Source organism: Dioscorea cayenensis, chromosome 5 (assembly GCF_009730915.1).
Source record: "Dioscorea cayenensis subsp. rotundata cultivar TDr96_F1 chromosome 5, TDr96_F1_v2_PseudoChromosome.rev07_lg8_w22 25.fasta, whole genome shotgun sequence".
Lineage (NCBI taxonomy): Eukaryota > Viridiplantae > Streptophyta > Magnoliopsida > Dioscoreales > Dioscoreaceae > Dioscorea > Dioscorea cayenensis.
Genome location: NC_052475.1, coordinates 27,941,211 through 27,958,039, shown reverse-complemented (window position 1 = coordinate 27,958,039; position 16,829 = coordinate 27,941,211). Strand labels below are relative to the sequence as shown.

The 16,829-nt window shown below is 33.8% G+C and overlaps 2 protein-coding genes and 1 non-coding gene across 3 annotated transcripts; 1 reads left to right on the top strand and 2 right to left on the bottom strand.

The window, feature by feature from the left end:
* The first annotated feature begins 112 nt into the window (after positions 1 to 112).
* TRNAD-GUC lies at positions 113 to 184 on the top strand. Its single transcript has one exon. It is a non-coding gene; the product is annotated as a tRNA-Asp (tRNA).
* Positions 185 to 3,090: 2,906 nt separating this feature from the next.
* Positions 3,091 to 3,737, bottom strand: LOC120262369. Its single transcript, XM_039270466.1, has 3 exons — positions 3,580 to 3,737; positions 3,427 to 3,485; positions 3,091 to 3,330 (listed from the first exon to the last, which is right to left on the bottom strand). The coding sequence occupies exons 1-3, from the start codon at positions 3,644 to 3,646 to the stop codon at positions 3,208 to 3,210; spliced, it is 249 nt and encodes an 82-aa protein (XP_039126400.1). The 5' UTR covers positions 3,647 to 3,737; the 3' UTR covers positions 3,091 to 3,207.
* Positions 3,738 to 4,443: 706 nt separating this feature from the next.
* LOC120261798 (double-strand break repair protein MRE11) lies at positions 4,444 to 16,686 on the bottom strand. Its single transcript, XM_039269789.1, has 23 exons — positions 16,478 to 16,686; positions 16,024 to 16,071; positions 15,664 to 15,799; positions 15,227 to 15,384; positions 14,663 to 14,753; positions 13,875 to 13,994; positions 13,730 to 13,798; positions 13,574 to 13,665; positions 12,801 to 12,903; positions 12,625 to 12,732; positions 12,473 to 12,535; positions 12,332 to 12,403; positions 12,158 to 12,235; positions 11,471 to 11,533; positions 11,316 to 11,379; positions 9,744 to 9,826; positions 7,836 to 7,949; positions 7,650 to 7,727; positions 7,494 to 7,565; positions 7,147 to 7,400; positions 6,820 to 6,934; positions 6,031 to 6,231; positions 4,444 to 4,665 (listed from the first exon to the last, which is right to left on the bottom strand). Exons 2-23 carry the CDS (start codon positions 16,038 to 16,040, stop codon positions 4,630 to 4,632), a joined length of 2,187 nt encoding a protein of 728 aa, XP_039125723.1. The 5' UTR covers positions 16,041 to 16,071; positions 16,478 to 16,686; the 3' UTR covers positions 4,444 to 4,629.
* Between the last annotated feature and the right edge of the window lie 143 nt (positions 16,687 to 16,829).

The window sequence follows — 16,829 nt, the reverse complement described above, 5'->3', positions numbered from 1 at the left end:
ATTTATTTTGATTTTTTTTTTTCATAATATTAGTTTAATTAATATGTAAATAATTGGAATAGGAAAATACTTGTTATTAGAAATTTTAAATTATATGGAAACACACAACGAAGTCGTTGTAGTATAGTGGTAAGTATTTCCGCCTGTCACGCGGATGACCCGGGTTCGATCCCCGGCAACGGCGTTTTTCAAGTGTGTGTGTTTTTCATAGCTTACTCTTTTGATAAAAAGGCTTTTTCATCTTTTAATTTTACATGGTCTGTTTTGTTGTCTCTATTGGAACATGAGGAAGTTTTAAGGACCCGTATGGATCATGGATTGTCTCCTTGGGAGTGGGAATCTGAGAGAAACCAACCTGGCTTCTTCTCCTTCTTCATTTATTTCTCTTTCTTTCTTGTTTGGCCGACCCTAACCTTAGAAAAAACTTTTTTCCGGCGAACTCAAATACCAAAATTCTTCCTCCTTCACTCCTGAATCTGGTAAGCCTTAGATCCAATGTTTTTATTTTGTATTTCTCCCGTATTTCCTTATTTTTAAAAATGTAAAAAAACTTTGAATTTTCCATGGATTTGGTGATTTATAGGCTCAAATTGAAGCTAATGATTTATGATTCATGTATGAGAATGTTGTTGAAGAAATTTTTTGATTTAGTGTTGTAAATTGGGAGAAAACCATAGTATAAAGTTCGATTTTACTGCAGCAACATCGAAGTTACTGTAGCACCGACAATTTTGAGTCTTTTCTGGTATTTCTTTGGTCCACATTGAAGCTCTCCTTATCCTGAACTCATTGGAACTAGGGTTACTCCATTCCAATGTTGTTTGGATCCAAAATGACGTTGTCTTGCCCTAAAAACCCTAAGGTTTCGTATTAGACATGTATAATTGTATTTTCATGCATTAAAGTATTAAAGTATTTCTTCATGTGTTTTTATCACATAAATTTGATGATAAATTGGTTTCCTTCATATATATTTTGAGTATGAATTTACTTGAAATGGTTAAACCTAGAATGCTTATACCTATTTATTTTAAAAGAAACATGTTTACTTGCATTCCCGTATTTATATGCAAATGGAATATGGTTTGATACATTTCCTGTTTTAAACATTGTATGATGGATTCTTTGAATTGGAAATTGGAAAGAATTATATTGTGACATTCAGTTTTGATGGTGACGGCGGACTTTAGTCCAACACTGTAGTGTGGGGTTCCACGGTCCGGCCTGATGGGAGGCGGCGTGGTTAACCCTTGTTTAACCTGGTCAAGAGGTGCGCGGAGCCATTGACAAGGGGTTCTTTTATTTGAGAAACCCGGGGTCACCACACGGGATCTCAGTGGCCAACACCAAGGAAAGGCAACCTTTTAAATTTTAAAAAAAAAAGTTTTAAAACTCCTTGGTGGTCCCATAGTTAGTCGCGGACACGATTAGCGTGGGAATTGTTTTAGGTCAGCCTGTATTTTGGAGCTATGTTCATTGTTTTTTTTAAATGCTATTGGCTTTTACTGTTGATGAAACTTGTGTTACTTGTTAATTTGTTGAATACTTGGAATTGATTTTATATGTTATTATTCGTGTGGAATTACTATTTGAAATACTTTATCACTCTGTTACATCTATGCTGACACCATTCACTGGGTAACATCTATTTCTCACTATTCCCCATTCTTCTATCTTTTTAGACTGCGACGTTGGACAGAGTTGTGCTGTGCAGCAGTAGAGTGATTTATTTGTTCTTCTTGTTTAGGTTTGTTATAGTATGCATGTAAAATTTATGGATCCACTAGACTTGACCTTTATATGTTGTTCATGTATTTGTATTTTCTGGTTGTATCTGAAACCTTGGTTTGTACTGTTGTTGATGCTACTTGTGTTTAGGGTCCCTAGTATCAGGGAACCCTATTGTGATCTTAGTATTATTTTGTCATCTAGCTATGTAATTGTGATAACAGGTTTATATTGAGCCTTACGGCGACCTGAAGGTGGGGCCGTTGTGGGACCCACTTCTTGTCGTCGTGGCGGTTGCCACGTGCCCGGTTAGGTTTGGAACATGACAGAATCACTTACACCCATGAGTCCTTAACCCATGTTTGGTAACTAGGAAAGGCATGAATAGTGTCTTTTTATGGTAATGGGATTCATGTATGTGGATGAGTGGCACTACTTGAAAAAATGGGGGGTTTGGCGCTCCTTAGCATGGGAATGTCTATATTACCCCTCTATTTATATTTAATTAATAATTAAAATTAATATAATTAATTAATAGATTTAATTATAACAATTTAAATAAATAAGTATTAAAAATAATGATATTTAAATTATTTTTTATAAGTGATTTATTTATTTATTTATTTATTATATGTTAATAAAAAATTATTACTTTAAATAATTAATTATAATAATTTAAATTTTTAATTTAAATTATTATAACATATATATATTGATTAACATAATAAATTAATTTAAATATCATTATTTTTTACCTATTATTATTAATTATTATAGTTAAATATAATAATTAAATATGTTAACTAATTATATTAATTTTAATTATTTGACTATATTAAATTAAAATAAATAATTATATTGTAAATATTTAATAATAAATAATGTTAAATATTTATTATTAAACATAATTCATAATTTTATACAAATGATTTTATTTATACAAAAGGGTATAAATGTAATTTTGATCTTCTCTCTCTTACTTTTTCCTATTCCTAAATATTATTCATTTAAATCAAATACTTTCATCATTATTCTCCCCTCTCCCTCTATTCTTATTCTTATTCCTCTCTTCTTCTCATCCCCTTCCCAAGTAGTGCCCAAACTAAGTAGTGTGGAGTGGAGAGTCAACTGTTTGCAAATTCAATTAGTTTTTTTTTAATTTGTGATACAAGTTCATATATATATATATATATATATAATGCATTTTCTTTGATTTAAATATATTAAATCTTTCTTCCTCATAAATTGAGAAGTTGCACATAAATTATATGCATATCCTTTTAAAAAATAAATAAATAAATACGTAAATAAAGGATATGCAGATAGAACAATGCTATTATGAGAGAGCAAAAAGGCAACATCTCAAGCAAGTGAAACTGAAATAATAATAGAACACTTTATACACAACAACAGAAGTAATCTTGCTTGGAGAATGAACAAGCACTTCATTTTATTCATATTGATCATTATCTCAGAACTTTAAGGTTTGTGAGAAGATCCGGTTGGAGGGTTAAAAGCTCCACCTCTGTGATTTGTGTTTGCTCTTGGGTCCCCATAGTCCATCACCATCTCCATCATTCCCCTTTCCACACTTGAATTTTCCTATTATTATATTTACCATCAAGTTAAGCCAATATCACTTCATATAAAACCCAGAAGGAAAAACCAACTTAAGATTTTTAGTTAAAACAATAATACCTCATGAGAAGGATAACCCTTGTCATAATTAACCGTTAGTTTAATCCATCTACAATGTCCTGAAGTCAGAACAAGAAGAGATAAAGAGATAATTAAAGAGTCTAGAGGAATAAGAAGAGGAGCATATGAAAGTGTCAAAGGAAAAGAGGCTACCTTGAGTGATTGAGATTGAGAAAACCATTGAGATGAGAAGCATCTCAAGAAGGCAAGATCTACCCATTCCTCTTGTTGTTGTTTTCTAAAACAGGCTAATAGTGTGGAACTGAGTGGATCTTGTGATGCCTCTATATATTGGACTATTAAGTATATTTCTATATTAGTTTCAATGGGATCAAAGTCAAAATTGGCTTTCACTTGAGTTGGGTGGACTTGGGGGGAAATTTTAATAAATTTGGGTTGGTGGGGATCTCAGTAATCCAGTGCTGAAACCAAGATCATGCTTAGTGGGTTGAGTGCTTTTAACTAGGAGTTAATTTAAAATAATAACAGAAGGTGGATGTCATCATAATATTGCCTTTTGAAGATTCAATCACATAAATTATCCCTGTAAAGAACAATGTAGCAGTTAGCGCTTATCTGGCTTGTTGATTACTTTAATGTTGAATAAAAAACTCTCAAAATTTTTAATTTTAAAGATTTCTCATTTATTTATTTATTTTCCAAATCTCTGTCTCGTTAATAAATTGCAAATAATATAAATGATCATTCAGATACTTGATTTTTTTTTTTTTTTACATATTTTGTTGCATCCAAATTATCTACATCACTTGAGTAATTAATTTCAATGATTGAACGATTATATACTTCTGATTCAAAAAGTTGCATATAAATAAATGAAAACAGAAAAAGTTAAAAAAAAAAAATTAAGTTCTCAACCACTCATAAAACAGGCTGGAACAGCTGTTTTTGTAAATAATTCCTCAAGCATACACTAATATAGAGTTACTTTATTTTCATGAAGTTAAAAAATAAAATAAAATATTGAGATGAGATCTCAATGAATGAATAAACGACAGATATTAAACACTCTCACTCTAATATAGAGTTACTTTTTTTTCAGTAAGTAATCAAGTGTACCAAAAACACTTACTAGTTAAGAAATATTAAACACTCTCACTCTGGAGAATAATAACTCAAACCATCAACATCCAATTACGCTTTATAAACATTATAAAAAAAAAAAAAAAGAGGCACAATATGATTTCATCGCTTCCGGAGGGCCCCATAATTCTTTGCCACCTGTAAATCAGATGAGGTCAGCAGTGCACAACAATCAAATGGGCAATGCATGCAATGAGATCAATAATAAGGCCAATCACAACTGCATCCATGGAGAATTTCAATAACATATCAGTAAGATGAAACAAAAATTAAGATTAACATTTATGGCATTGCAAACTTAATTTCTGAAGACATTATAAAGCAGTGACACTAGCTTGGTTTACTTCAACCAAATGAAATGGACATGCCTGGGCTTTAATGTTTCATTTCTATGAAAGGATGAAATTTCGGCAAAAATAAAATATTAATGAATAAAAAGGGTATAAATAACTGAGATAGATGTGCAAATAATGTCTCCTGTTATCACATAAATCAGTATTAGCAATTCACAGAACAGGTCTGTAAACTCCTATAATATCCGTCGCTGCTGTCTTGATCTATGAGATGTAGTAAGATTTATAATAAGTAGAAGATATGATTTTCTTCATCTTGCTCACATACGTTTGAAGGTAAATACTGAAATCGTGTACAAAGGAATGCAGACAAATTATTTGCGGATCATATACTTTATCGTAATCATGCCATGAAAATTTGTATAGTAATCGAGGATCAAGAACGGAATGAAAGCTACCGAGTAATCGAGGATCAAGATCAAGAACGGAATGAAAGCTACTGAGCAAACCAACCTCTGGAATTGATCCATGGTGACTTATGCAGGCCTATTTCACCTCCAACGGCAGGAGGTAACACATATTTATATTCAGGACTATCTTAACCATATTATACAAGGAACTAAATCATATAACTTACAGAAATGAAGAACAGCATATAACTTTTAGAGTTATAAATGAATAGTCTCAAATAAATCATGAATAACCATCATAAATGTGAACTGATGTAGTTTTTCAAAGTAGAAGTCAGTATCCAATAGCAACCACAGCATTCCTCATAAACATCTAAATTAGAAATTTGTCATGGCATACTTCATGAAGAAAATAAAACTTTCAGTAATTTATGGAGAGGATGCAAAAGAACATAATACAGTTGTGCTCATGAAAGCTGAGATGGTGTCCTAAGGGTATATGGATTAAATCAATAAAGAAATCTAAAATAGAAACACAATGAACTAAGGCAAAGAGCATTCATATAACTTGTCAAACTTAAGTTGATCCAAATAGTAAGGCCAGCGCAATGCACAAGGCTTCCACTACCATGAAGTCTAAAGAGGTTTGAATTTACCAGCCTTGCCCCACATGCCTACGGGTGTAGTCCATCACCTCAAATACAGCTTATCTATGTTCCATGGCCGCATTTTTTCTAGGTTAAACTAATAAGACTGACAAAATGGAAAACATGAACAAGAAAACAATGAACTTCACATACCCGAGGCTGAACTTTCTTTTGTTTGCCTGGCAAATCATCATCATCATCATCATCATCATTGTCGTCAATGTTCATGAGCATGCTATGCATAGATGAGGAATTTGATTTTCTTCCCCTCTTTGCAGATGTTGTAGAACCTCTACCTCTTCCCCGAGGAGCTGCTCTTTTCCGTCCCTTCACTTGGAAACTTTCTTCAGGTTCCTAGAATACAAGAAACTAGAGAATGAGCTCTTCGTAGCATTTCTTTCATTATCAAATGAAAGCTTTGGAGAATTAAAATGGTAGCACAAAAAGGACTCCAGGCAAAAACTTGACAAAAAATCAAAGGTGTAAGCACATAAATAGGAGCAGTAGGAAACATAAGTTGAAAGGAAATGCAGTCAGAAACAACAGGAAATCTTGAATATCTTAAAAAGTATTAAAAAAAGAGCCCAAATTAATATTAATGACCACAAAATTACAAATCCAAACCCCAATCTTTCCAGTGTTGGGCATTCATACGCAAGCACATTATGCTCCACTTCATGCTTACAAAGTTTATCTATATAGGAACAAATGTAACAGTCAAATGTGGATCAAATCATGATGCAGCATAGTTAATATGGAATCTACTAAAAAAACAATACTTGTGTGTCATTGCTGTGGTTTTCAGTGTCCAAAACCTAGAACTCTTTCATTAGAAGCAATAATAATAAAACAAAAGAATGACATCAGAATACATAGGGAAAGAAAAAATAGAACAATTTCACCAGACACAGGAGTTGCATGCCAATGAAAGATAGAACATACAGAACTCTCAACAACTTCATTGACGTCAAATTTCTCCGTCTCTTCACTAGAAGGAGAATTCAACCCATCCTCTGCTATGCTTTGCACTGCAGCTGATGCAGAAGCTGATGTAGATCTGCAGCAATGGTGTTTACATGATATCAATATTACAATAATCACAGGAGCGATCCCAGTGCATGCACATGAAAACAATCAAGTCACTCACATTCATGATGCTGACTTAACAGGACCAAGAACTAAAAGTCAACGCATATACAGCTAATCATCATTGGAGACAACACAGATATAATGGACATGATGCTAGTGATAAACATGAAAACAGATAACCTTTGAGAACGTCGGGTTATAATGGTTGCGTCAAGGGTCATCTGTTTTAAATTGCTTGAACCCCTTCCCCTGCCTCTTTTCGAAATTCCACTTCTACCAATGCCAGTAGCATCATTAGAGCCCCGAGACATTCTAGATGGTTCTTTCCTACTTTGTCCAACAGATTTTGAGGTTGACAGCATTTCTCTTGTATCTTCATCATCACTAAAAGAATTTGTAGCACTAAATGTTGCTGAACCTTTACCTTTATTTCCCTGAATGAAGTATAAAATAATCAAACAATCAGCAAGCTAGGATTGAAAATGTCTCATTAAATTTAGTCAGAATAAAAGCAACAGCTGAATAACCTGTAAGGTTTGTGAATCAGACATCCTTCTAAGGTGTTCCTTAGAGTGAAGTGACCTTTCTTTAACTCGTTCCTGCAGAAGAAAATGGTCTAGTGCCGTGACATAAATCAACTAAAGCATACCACATAAGTATGACCCATTGCTTGGGTTACATGCCTGGATACACTCTCCGACTTTAACTATCAAATCTTCCTCTTCAATCTTTAATTTCTCTGCTTCAGAGTTTAATTTTTTCTGTGATTGAAAATGGAAATAGCATCAGACTCTAAATGAAAAATATTAAACCTTCAAAAAGACATTAGACATTCAAAAGAGCTCTGGAGCAGTTAATAAAATCCTTACTCGTGTTTCATCAAGATTGTATTGCACACAAGAGTAAAAGGCCATCTTGTCATCCTTGTTTACAAAGTCTTGCAATGCTATATCCAAATCATTAACTGGAAGAATCTCCATTTTCTACAACAGAATCAACAATTATATAAAAAATCTGAAGAACACCTAGTTATCACAAGACAGAAGAATGAGTGAAAGGTCAGTATGTTCCATAGAAACAACCCGCAGGCAATGGGTACAGCATGCAACTAATAAGACGTAGGGTTAGCACTCCCAGGCACCTAGTCTGAACTAAACAGATACAAACCCCAATCAAACAATCAATCAGATCTCAACAAAAATTGCATGGTTTCACTATGAATATATGATCAACCTGACAAGCCCTATTGAATTTCAGTATGTTTATGTTATCTATAACATTGAAAAGCAATGGCATGCCCCAAACAACAGATGGTACTGTTAAAGAAAATAAAGTTTCATTAAGGAGATTTAATGTAAAAAAATATGATATGCCAATCATTGGAAAAAAAACAAATGTCCCCCATGCAAAGATCTTGAAGAAAGCAGTAGCCTTCATTCTAGCATGAACATCATGCAAACTGTTATTTTTTCTATTGCCAAAATATGCATATGAATGTCATCAAGTGATGGCTGGCTATAGAAGGACGACTGTGGATGGTGTTGTCTAGCAATCTTGCCTCATAAAACGTCTGTAGGGCTTGTCAGTCAAGGTTCAAATGATCATACACATACCAATGAACTACTATAGATTCCAGTTGGACAACCAAAAATGCGCCTCTATGCTCATGCAATCTAACATCACCGAGAACAGACAAATATGAACTTGACAATTCAAATTAAAGCACTAGTGAAATCACAATATCACAAAGATATGGGCAATTCAGTACTTCATACTGTTAGACAGCAAAGCTTACGCTTGTTTACTAAATATGATGGTTCATCAAGGCCCCTTTCCTCCTCCCTTTTCTGCTCGCTCATAGGGATCCAGACCCCTAAGGCATGGAAGGGACGGTGGAATGCTATATAGCCTACTTTTGCCGTTGGATTAGTGATACAATGAGCTGCTCTAATACATGACATCAATTAAACGCCAAATCCTCAAATAGACATCAAGTTTAACTGAATTCATAGGCGGAACATTCAAACAATTCAAGCAGCCTGTTTGGGCTTTTTGCACCATGTGTCATTGGGTTTGTTCATGGGTGGAATTGTGTGGATGGAACATTCTTAAATATAAAATTATATTTTTGTGACAAGCATGCTATATTGTGCATTTAACATTTTCCCATTCCAACGAAGTACACATGCACCAGTTGCAGAAGTCACTTAAGAGATCATTTCAAAAAAAAGTGGGGGGTAATACAACTCTCCAATACAGTAATACCTTTAGACTCCTGTCAATAAACATGAACAAGGAATTGAGACAAGTGGCCAAATATGGAAATTCAACTACCCAATAGCAAGAAGTGTCAGGATTAGAGTTGACGGATCAAAGAATTTAAAGTTGGATGACATCAACAATGATACAGAGAATTTTGATGCTGTTGTTGATGAGAAGCATGTTGATTTCAATGTTTTAATTATTGGAAGTGCAATGAGCAACATTCTGGATTGTGGAACTGTTAACAATTTGTTTTATTTATTTTTTTTAATTTTAGAAGTTTAAATATATGACTTATGTACTGTTATATTCTGCGCACTTGCAGGCATGCACATATTCATTTTTTATTTCATGCTGGTTTGTGATGTTATGTATTAAGAGCTGATCACTTAGCACTTGAACTGCTAAACTTATCCATGTATGTCATGTAACTTCCCAACAAATTAGGCACGAACATGGAAATATTTAATAAGGAATTTAATGAGTAAACCAAACAAAGAGTAGAATTATCATACCAAATTGCTCTCAGCAACAAGAGCCTCAATATTTTGTTGATTTAGTTCTTCTGGCCGAAGCTTTTCATGATCATCAATCTTCTCTACAAAAAGAAAAAGGTAGATTGAAGATGATGCATAACATTTTTCCTTTACAATCATTAATCTGACACAGGAATATGTTTCGCACAAAGTTAATCAGAGCAAGTTCTCAATCTATAAAGATTGCCCACATCTGCATCAACCACAGTGATTAAATGGTTGTCCAAGACCACATAATATGAATACTTATTGAGATTTTCATGAATATATGGATAATACCAAGAAGTGTGCAGGAATAATTAAGGCTTTACCAGTATGAGTTATGTGCAGGACAATTAAGGACCTTTAGAAGTATACCTATGTGATATACAACCAATTTTCTCTATCCAATGTCATTAATGCAAATAGCAATTAAATGGTTTGGCTGTTCCCAAATAGTACACTAAATATCGAAGTATGAAAGTCCACTGTCCATATTGGCCCTAAATGTGGCAAACTATCTTTCTTTTTACTGAACATAGACATTAGCAACTAAATAGTTTCCATATGCCTGTCATAAACTTTTGAAGTATATCCCACCCAAAAAATTGAATTATTTTACAACTACTACCCTTTTTGCAAGAGAATCTCTGATGACTAAAATAATTTTGATGCAAACAAGAACATTACCTGTTCATGAATAATAAATTAAAGCTCAATGTATTGTGTTAACAAATTAAAGATGTAGCATTTTACATAAACGATCCTAGTGTAAAATTCTACTAGAGAATATGTTTTCTTAAATAAGAAAAGCTATAGGCGTGGGGAAGCTAAGAAAGGAAAATGAAAAAAATGTGCCTTACAATAATTTCTCTCTATTGGAACATGATACAAACTGCTCCACAATATATCCTCTTTAACTATCCATTCATTTAATGTATTTCTGAATATAAAAATTAGATAAAATAAGAATTGACATTTTGAGTCATAGAAGCCAATTTTGATGGAAGTTCATTTTTACATAAACCAGCAATAATTGAACCTCATCAGGGATTCTTGTATGATTAAGTCAAAAGGAACCATAAATTAGGTGTGCTATTTTTTCTTATCAGATTTCATCCACTCTTCTAAACCTGTAATATTAAGTAGCATAATTTTTTTATACACCTTATCATTACTCTTATCTCATGTTTTCATATTGTCATGCGCATGCTCGATTAATGTCCCCAGGGTGAATTTAAGACCTGAAGAGATCCTTTTCTTTTATTCCTTGGACATGGATTTTTATGTCACCTAATCAGATGCATTAAAAAAAAGGCTTCCTTGCTTTCATATTATATCAGCAGGCAACAATGCATATGACAAGCAAGCAAACTACAGCAAATGCCTTGGATGGAAGTCTTGGTGGCACTGCTTCATCAAAGATTCAAGGTTTATTGCCAAAACTTTTCCCACATAGTAGGATGATTTAATAAATGAAAGCCCAATTGAAATAGCAAGCTCCATCACTTGCAAGATGCAATATGTAGGAATGAAGACTAAAGCATCCAACTCCGATATAATGCAAGTTACCTTCTAGTGATTGACGTTTCTTTGCAGCTTTTGAGAAAATCAAAATGTCTTGAGGGTTAGCAACCTACAGGTTGAAAATATTGACAATTACATATGTCAAATTATAGATATGAAGATGATAATGATGAAAGCTTCCAAAATAAAGTTACAGCAACCTTTCCCACATATTTCTGCCCAAATCTCTGAGGGTTTATAGTCATAAATCCAGAATAGTCAACCTGCAAAATCAATCTACAAGTGAATTTCTCATGGTAACATAGTGTACAACAAAATACATGATAACAAATGTATTTATGAAGGAATATAAGAACTGACGGAACAATCAAGAACACAATCAATTTCATAGAGGGTTGCAGTGCACAAATAGCTTTGAACAAGATATAAATCAATTTGAGTTCTAAATTTTTTCATCTTTTTCTTCACTGTTCCATTGTTTTCTGTAAATTTAAAACCAGAAATGCACCAAATAAAAAAAAAAATCAAGGCATTTGAATGTCTAACTGTTGAGACTTGCAGAGTTAATTCTGCTGATAACAAAATAAAAATAAAATAAAATTAGAAAGACATTTTAATTTAAAAAAACTTTTGGGGGAAAAGTTGTTAAGTATTCATTGATGTTAAGCCATGTGCAAAGAAATGACCCAAAAGGATCAAATTTATACATTTAGACAAAATAGGATTTACAAGAAAGAATATAATAGAAGCATTGTCATTACAATTTGAGCCATCAAAAGAATATAGAACTAAAAACAAAATGATAGCTAATATATTGCCCAATATGCACACAAGTAACATAGCATGTTGATCACATGTAAGGCATGACTGGATAAATAAAAAACAACCTTTATGCGCACCAAAGGAAGCTTGAGTTCTGATCTGTTGACAGATCTCTTGTTACTTTTTTCAATTAGATTTCGCACCTGAGGTTGTTAAATTATAAACATAGAAAAATTAAACATTATCTCATCAACAAACAAAATGGAGGCCTTCAAAGTGATAAAAGAAACAGCTCTTACAACTTTGTCCAGATGTTCAAGAACAGATGCTTGGTCATTTGGATCAATGTCAGATTCATCCTTTAAAACGACCTAGATAGCAAAATGAACAAATAATTAGAAACATGCAAGTAGCCCTATTTTAAGTAGGAAGGGCCATACCTCAGCATATTCAAAAGGTCTAACTGACTTCAAAGGAATTTTTGTCGGTCTGTACTGACTGCCCTGTATCAAGGAATGACCAATGTGATCTAAGAATGATTGCAAATAGGTAGGAATACTCATACATTAACATACATATATATATATCATACCTTAATTTCTAAAAGAAGTACATGCTTAGGCTTCGCCTCCCCTTCAATTAATGATGTTGCAACAGACGAACCTGGCTGCGTGATATGGAAGCCCATCCCCATAACCTCCTGCCAAGAGCCACCTTCAATAGGAAAGTACAAGTATAACCAAGAATAAAGGCTCCCTAACACTGTACCTGTGGATCAACAAGGCATTCATGTTCGTGCCCCCATACTATGAAGTCCAAGAAACGTGGCAAGAAATGTTCATTTATTGCATTTTTAGGATTTGTCTTAATCCTGCAAGGAACAATTTAATGTATTAGTAGTGTTACAATCATATATGCCAAAATTTATTAAAAAAAAAACAAAGGCAGTCCACACATTACTCAAAGATTAATCACCAAGTTTTTCATGGTCATCTTTTATAAATAGTCTATCAACTAATGTTTTGCTGCTCAGATCATGAAGTCTCCACTTTCACGGATTTTAACGGCAATCAAATAGATCACTTCCTGTGTATACTTGTAACATGCATGTGGGATAATCTTAAAATTTACAAGAAATAACTTCTTGTCTTTGAGAGGAATGCAACTGCAAGATCAGTACCAATCACCTTTTATCCACCAAAAAGCTTACAGACCTAGGGAATTTGATAATCTCCTGTTCCAAATGGCAAGCAATTCAAACATGATAGAGATGAGGTGATTCCCTGTCTCAAAAGTGCCTTCTAGTTCATGTAGCAGACCATCTATAGCCAAGATATCTAATTTCACCTTGAACTAGATTTATGATAGATAGGCAAGTCAGTTATCTCATAGGATCAGTAAAGTCAGATATTTTATAGGATTATGGTTGAATGCAACAGATAATCCTAGTCATGAAAATGGACAAATAACAACCGATAGAAAATGACAAATTAGAAAAATATGATGATTGAGGGATTCTGATTATTATATCAGCATACGACCTATTCTGATGAAGAACCAAAATGTTGAACCAATCTGCTACAGGGCATTCTTCTTGGGTTTCAGGCCTCATCCATTGTATTGCATGCGGTGTCTGAGAAATAAAATTGGTAAATCATGATATACAAACCTACCAAAAGACTAAGGCAAGAAAAAACCTGAAACATTCTGTTAAGCCGTTCATCTCTGATGTTTCCGAGACCATACAAGGCTACTGAAGTTGCACCCTGGAATGAATTTGCTCTGACTTCATGAATACTCTGTAAATTATGTGAGACACCAACATAGAAATACTAAACTGACCTTCTTGATAAGTATAGGGTAGAGTGTTATCTGGCCGACTCCAGAGCCTCCAAGAACCATTTTCCCAAAATAGTTCACGAGATTGCAAGCAGATAGAATATCAATGGAAGAAAGATTATCCTATTAGAAAAAGATAATCAAAGTCAACAACATGCCAAGTTGAGAAACCACTAAAGCCTAAAAAGCAAAAGAGACTACGTTCATCTGCATCTTGGGCAACCCAGCATGACACAATAAAATAAGTAATTATATTTTTGTCAGAGATGTATGCAAGATTAAATTTTGTAATATGAATACCCAGGCACTTCCAAAATGCTGCTAGGATATTAGATGATAAATTATAAGGATGAATACACACAATGGGAAACATGACTAACAGAAGTCTTTAGCAACTAAATTTCCATACTTACTAAACATAGATAGCAAGTCTTTTTAACCGAAGAAAATGCACTTTCAACTGAAAAAAAAAATTGCAAGTATTTCAACAGAAGGCGCATAATAGAAGGTACCATTATCAAGTTAATGGTATGTCCTGTAGGCTATCTATTGCCAAAGAAAAAAGATCACAACATAAATGCTCTACAGTCTAAAAACTTCTACTGAAAATACAGTTTACAAGGTTCAGCTTTCTATTTTTAAATCCAAAAATGTGGGAGAAATGATTATTCTAGATAACTTAAAGCAAATTCCTGAAACCAGCTCTAATAAAATGCACATGAAACAGGAAATAACAACGAAAAATTGTAATTGATTAATCTTTAAATAAGTATAAAAGCTTTTGATCATACCACTCCAGCGGGATCATCATGATTACCATGAATGGTAAAAACCGGTAATCCAACATTGAAATGAGGATCTTCATAGTTCACATGACCAAAACTGTAAACAAAAAGTGACATGTGATTATTTTTTTCAATCTGAAAACATCATAATTGCAAAAATGACAGACGTCTGTCTTTCTGAATATCATATAAAAGGAAAAGTGTAAAACTACTACTAATCAAAGATTCAAAGGATCTGTTAATTGCATGTACTAAAGCAAGCATGACAGACCAGACACAGGAAAGGTATATTTCCTAGTTTCAGTAAAAGAGGCCACTGTGAATGATGAACATAAGAGATATATCTTATGACTAAATAGAAGTGAAGTACATTAAACAAGAAGAATTGCTGCTGGCATGCATTCACAACTAAGATAAATCTCAAATGTGCATGCTAGTCGAGAGTCCAAGACAAAGGCACAACTTACTAAGATAATCGCAAGCTTTCAGTTTAACAACACAAACTTGCTTTCATGAGCAAAGGAAAAGAAACTTGTTCTACAATCTACAGCATGTATGTCAGAAACATACGCATTCAAAAAGTTCATTGTCTGATCACTGACAACTTGGAACTGCACTGGCTGATCATTGAGGCAATAACGTCGAAGGATCTCAATAGCCTTCACCAATGTAAACCGTGAAGGCTTATTTTCATGGAATAGATCACCACCAAGAAGTAAAAAGTCCACCTGCAATAAGAAAAATTAGCTTCAAATTGATCCCTGGGATTAGAAGAGCATAGTTGTAGATAACTAAATCACATAGTTATGTCTCAATGGAAAATTTCAAACCAGACTAAGTTAGCAAAACAGAAGGATTACAAGCAAAACAATGTCATAAAGCTAATGCGATATCAACAACAGAATCTGTCATAAAAAACACAGCATACCAAATAACTTGGGAAGCATCCCTAAGTAACCGGGACTAAATAAATCACTTTCCCAAAGCACAAGAGGAAGTCATTTTACCTTCTTTTCTTCGGCAATTGAGCATATCTCCTCAAATGCCTGAAAAGAATCAAATCTACGGATTTCATCTTTTTCCATGTAACCCAGGTGACAATCAGTAGCAATGAGCACTCGAAGTGTGTCACCCGCATCCTCCCTGAAAGTTTTTCAATGAAATAATAGCACAATATACCAGATATATAAATTCTCAGACTAAGCCTACACTAAAATGACAAAAAGCTGAGAAATAAATAATGAAATCTGAGGTAACAAATTCAAGTTAGCATGAGAATGGCACCAAAAATAGATGGAAATTGATGTCATTTAACCCATACACAGCATACTATTATACTGAAAAAGATCAACAAATCATTATCTTACATTGCCGACTCTGCCATGCCAAGATGAAGTCCACACCTCCTTTACTACCTATAATTAACAAAACAACACAGTGAGTTCTTCACAAGTACCAGATAAATACGTATATATTGAGTGCAATCAACATCAAAGTTGCACACACACAAATCCGCAGCTACATTTCAACCTAATAAAAAGAAACATTAAAAAAAACCACTTTTTAACCAAAACAAATCCTTCCAAAGCCCAAATAAAACCCTAATTTTTAAAATCAAAGAAAAAGGGGAAATAAAGGTCTTGGATTAAAAAAAAAAAGGATTCTAACAAAACCAATGAGCATAACGGGCATGAACAAAACCCTGGATAACAAGAATAGGACGGGCATGAAAAAAAAAAAATGATCTCCTGAAAAGATTTAGTTGGAAGAACAGGCGCGAAAATGGGCAAATCTAAGAGTAATCAAGAAAACAAAGCTGACCTTTTGTTTCTCAGCGATATCGATGGGAGGCCGAAGAGGTCGAAGAAGAGGAACGGAGTGTTAGGGAGGGTGCGCGCGCGGATGAACTTGGCGGTCGAGACTCAAAGGCCGGTCATCCCACACAGCGTGCGCGGGAAGTTTCAGCCATCGGCCATCCCATATAGACAGACAGACCCGCAGGTCCGAACCCAATGCTTAACTGAAGCGAACCAAACAGACGCCTCCGGTTGAGTGTGGAACCATTTTTATCTGGTTTAAATGAGGTACAATTAAATTCTTATTTTTGATCGAATTTTGATCGTAGATTAATGTTTTTAGATACAATTAAGTACTTATAATTTACACTTGTTTA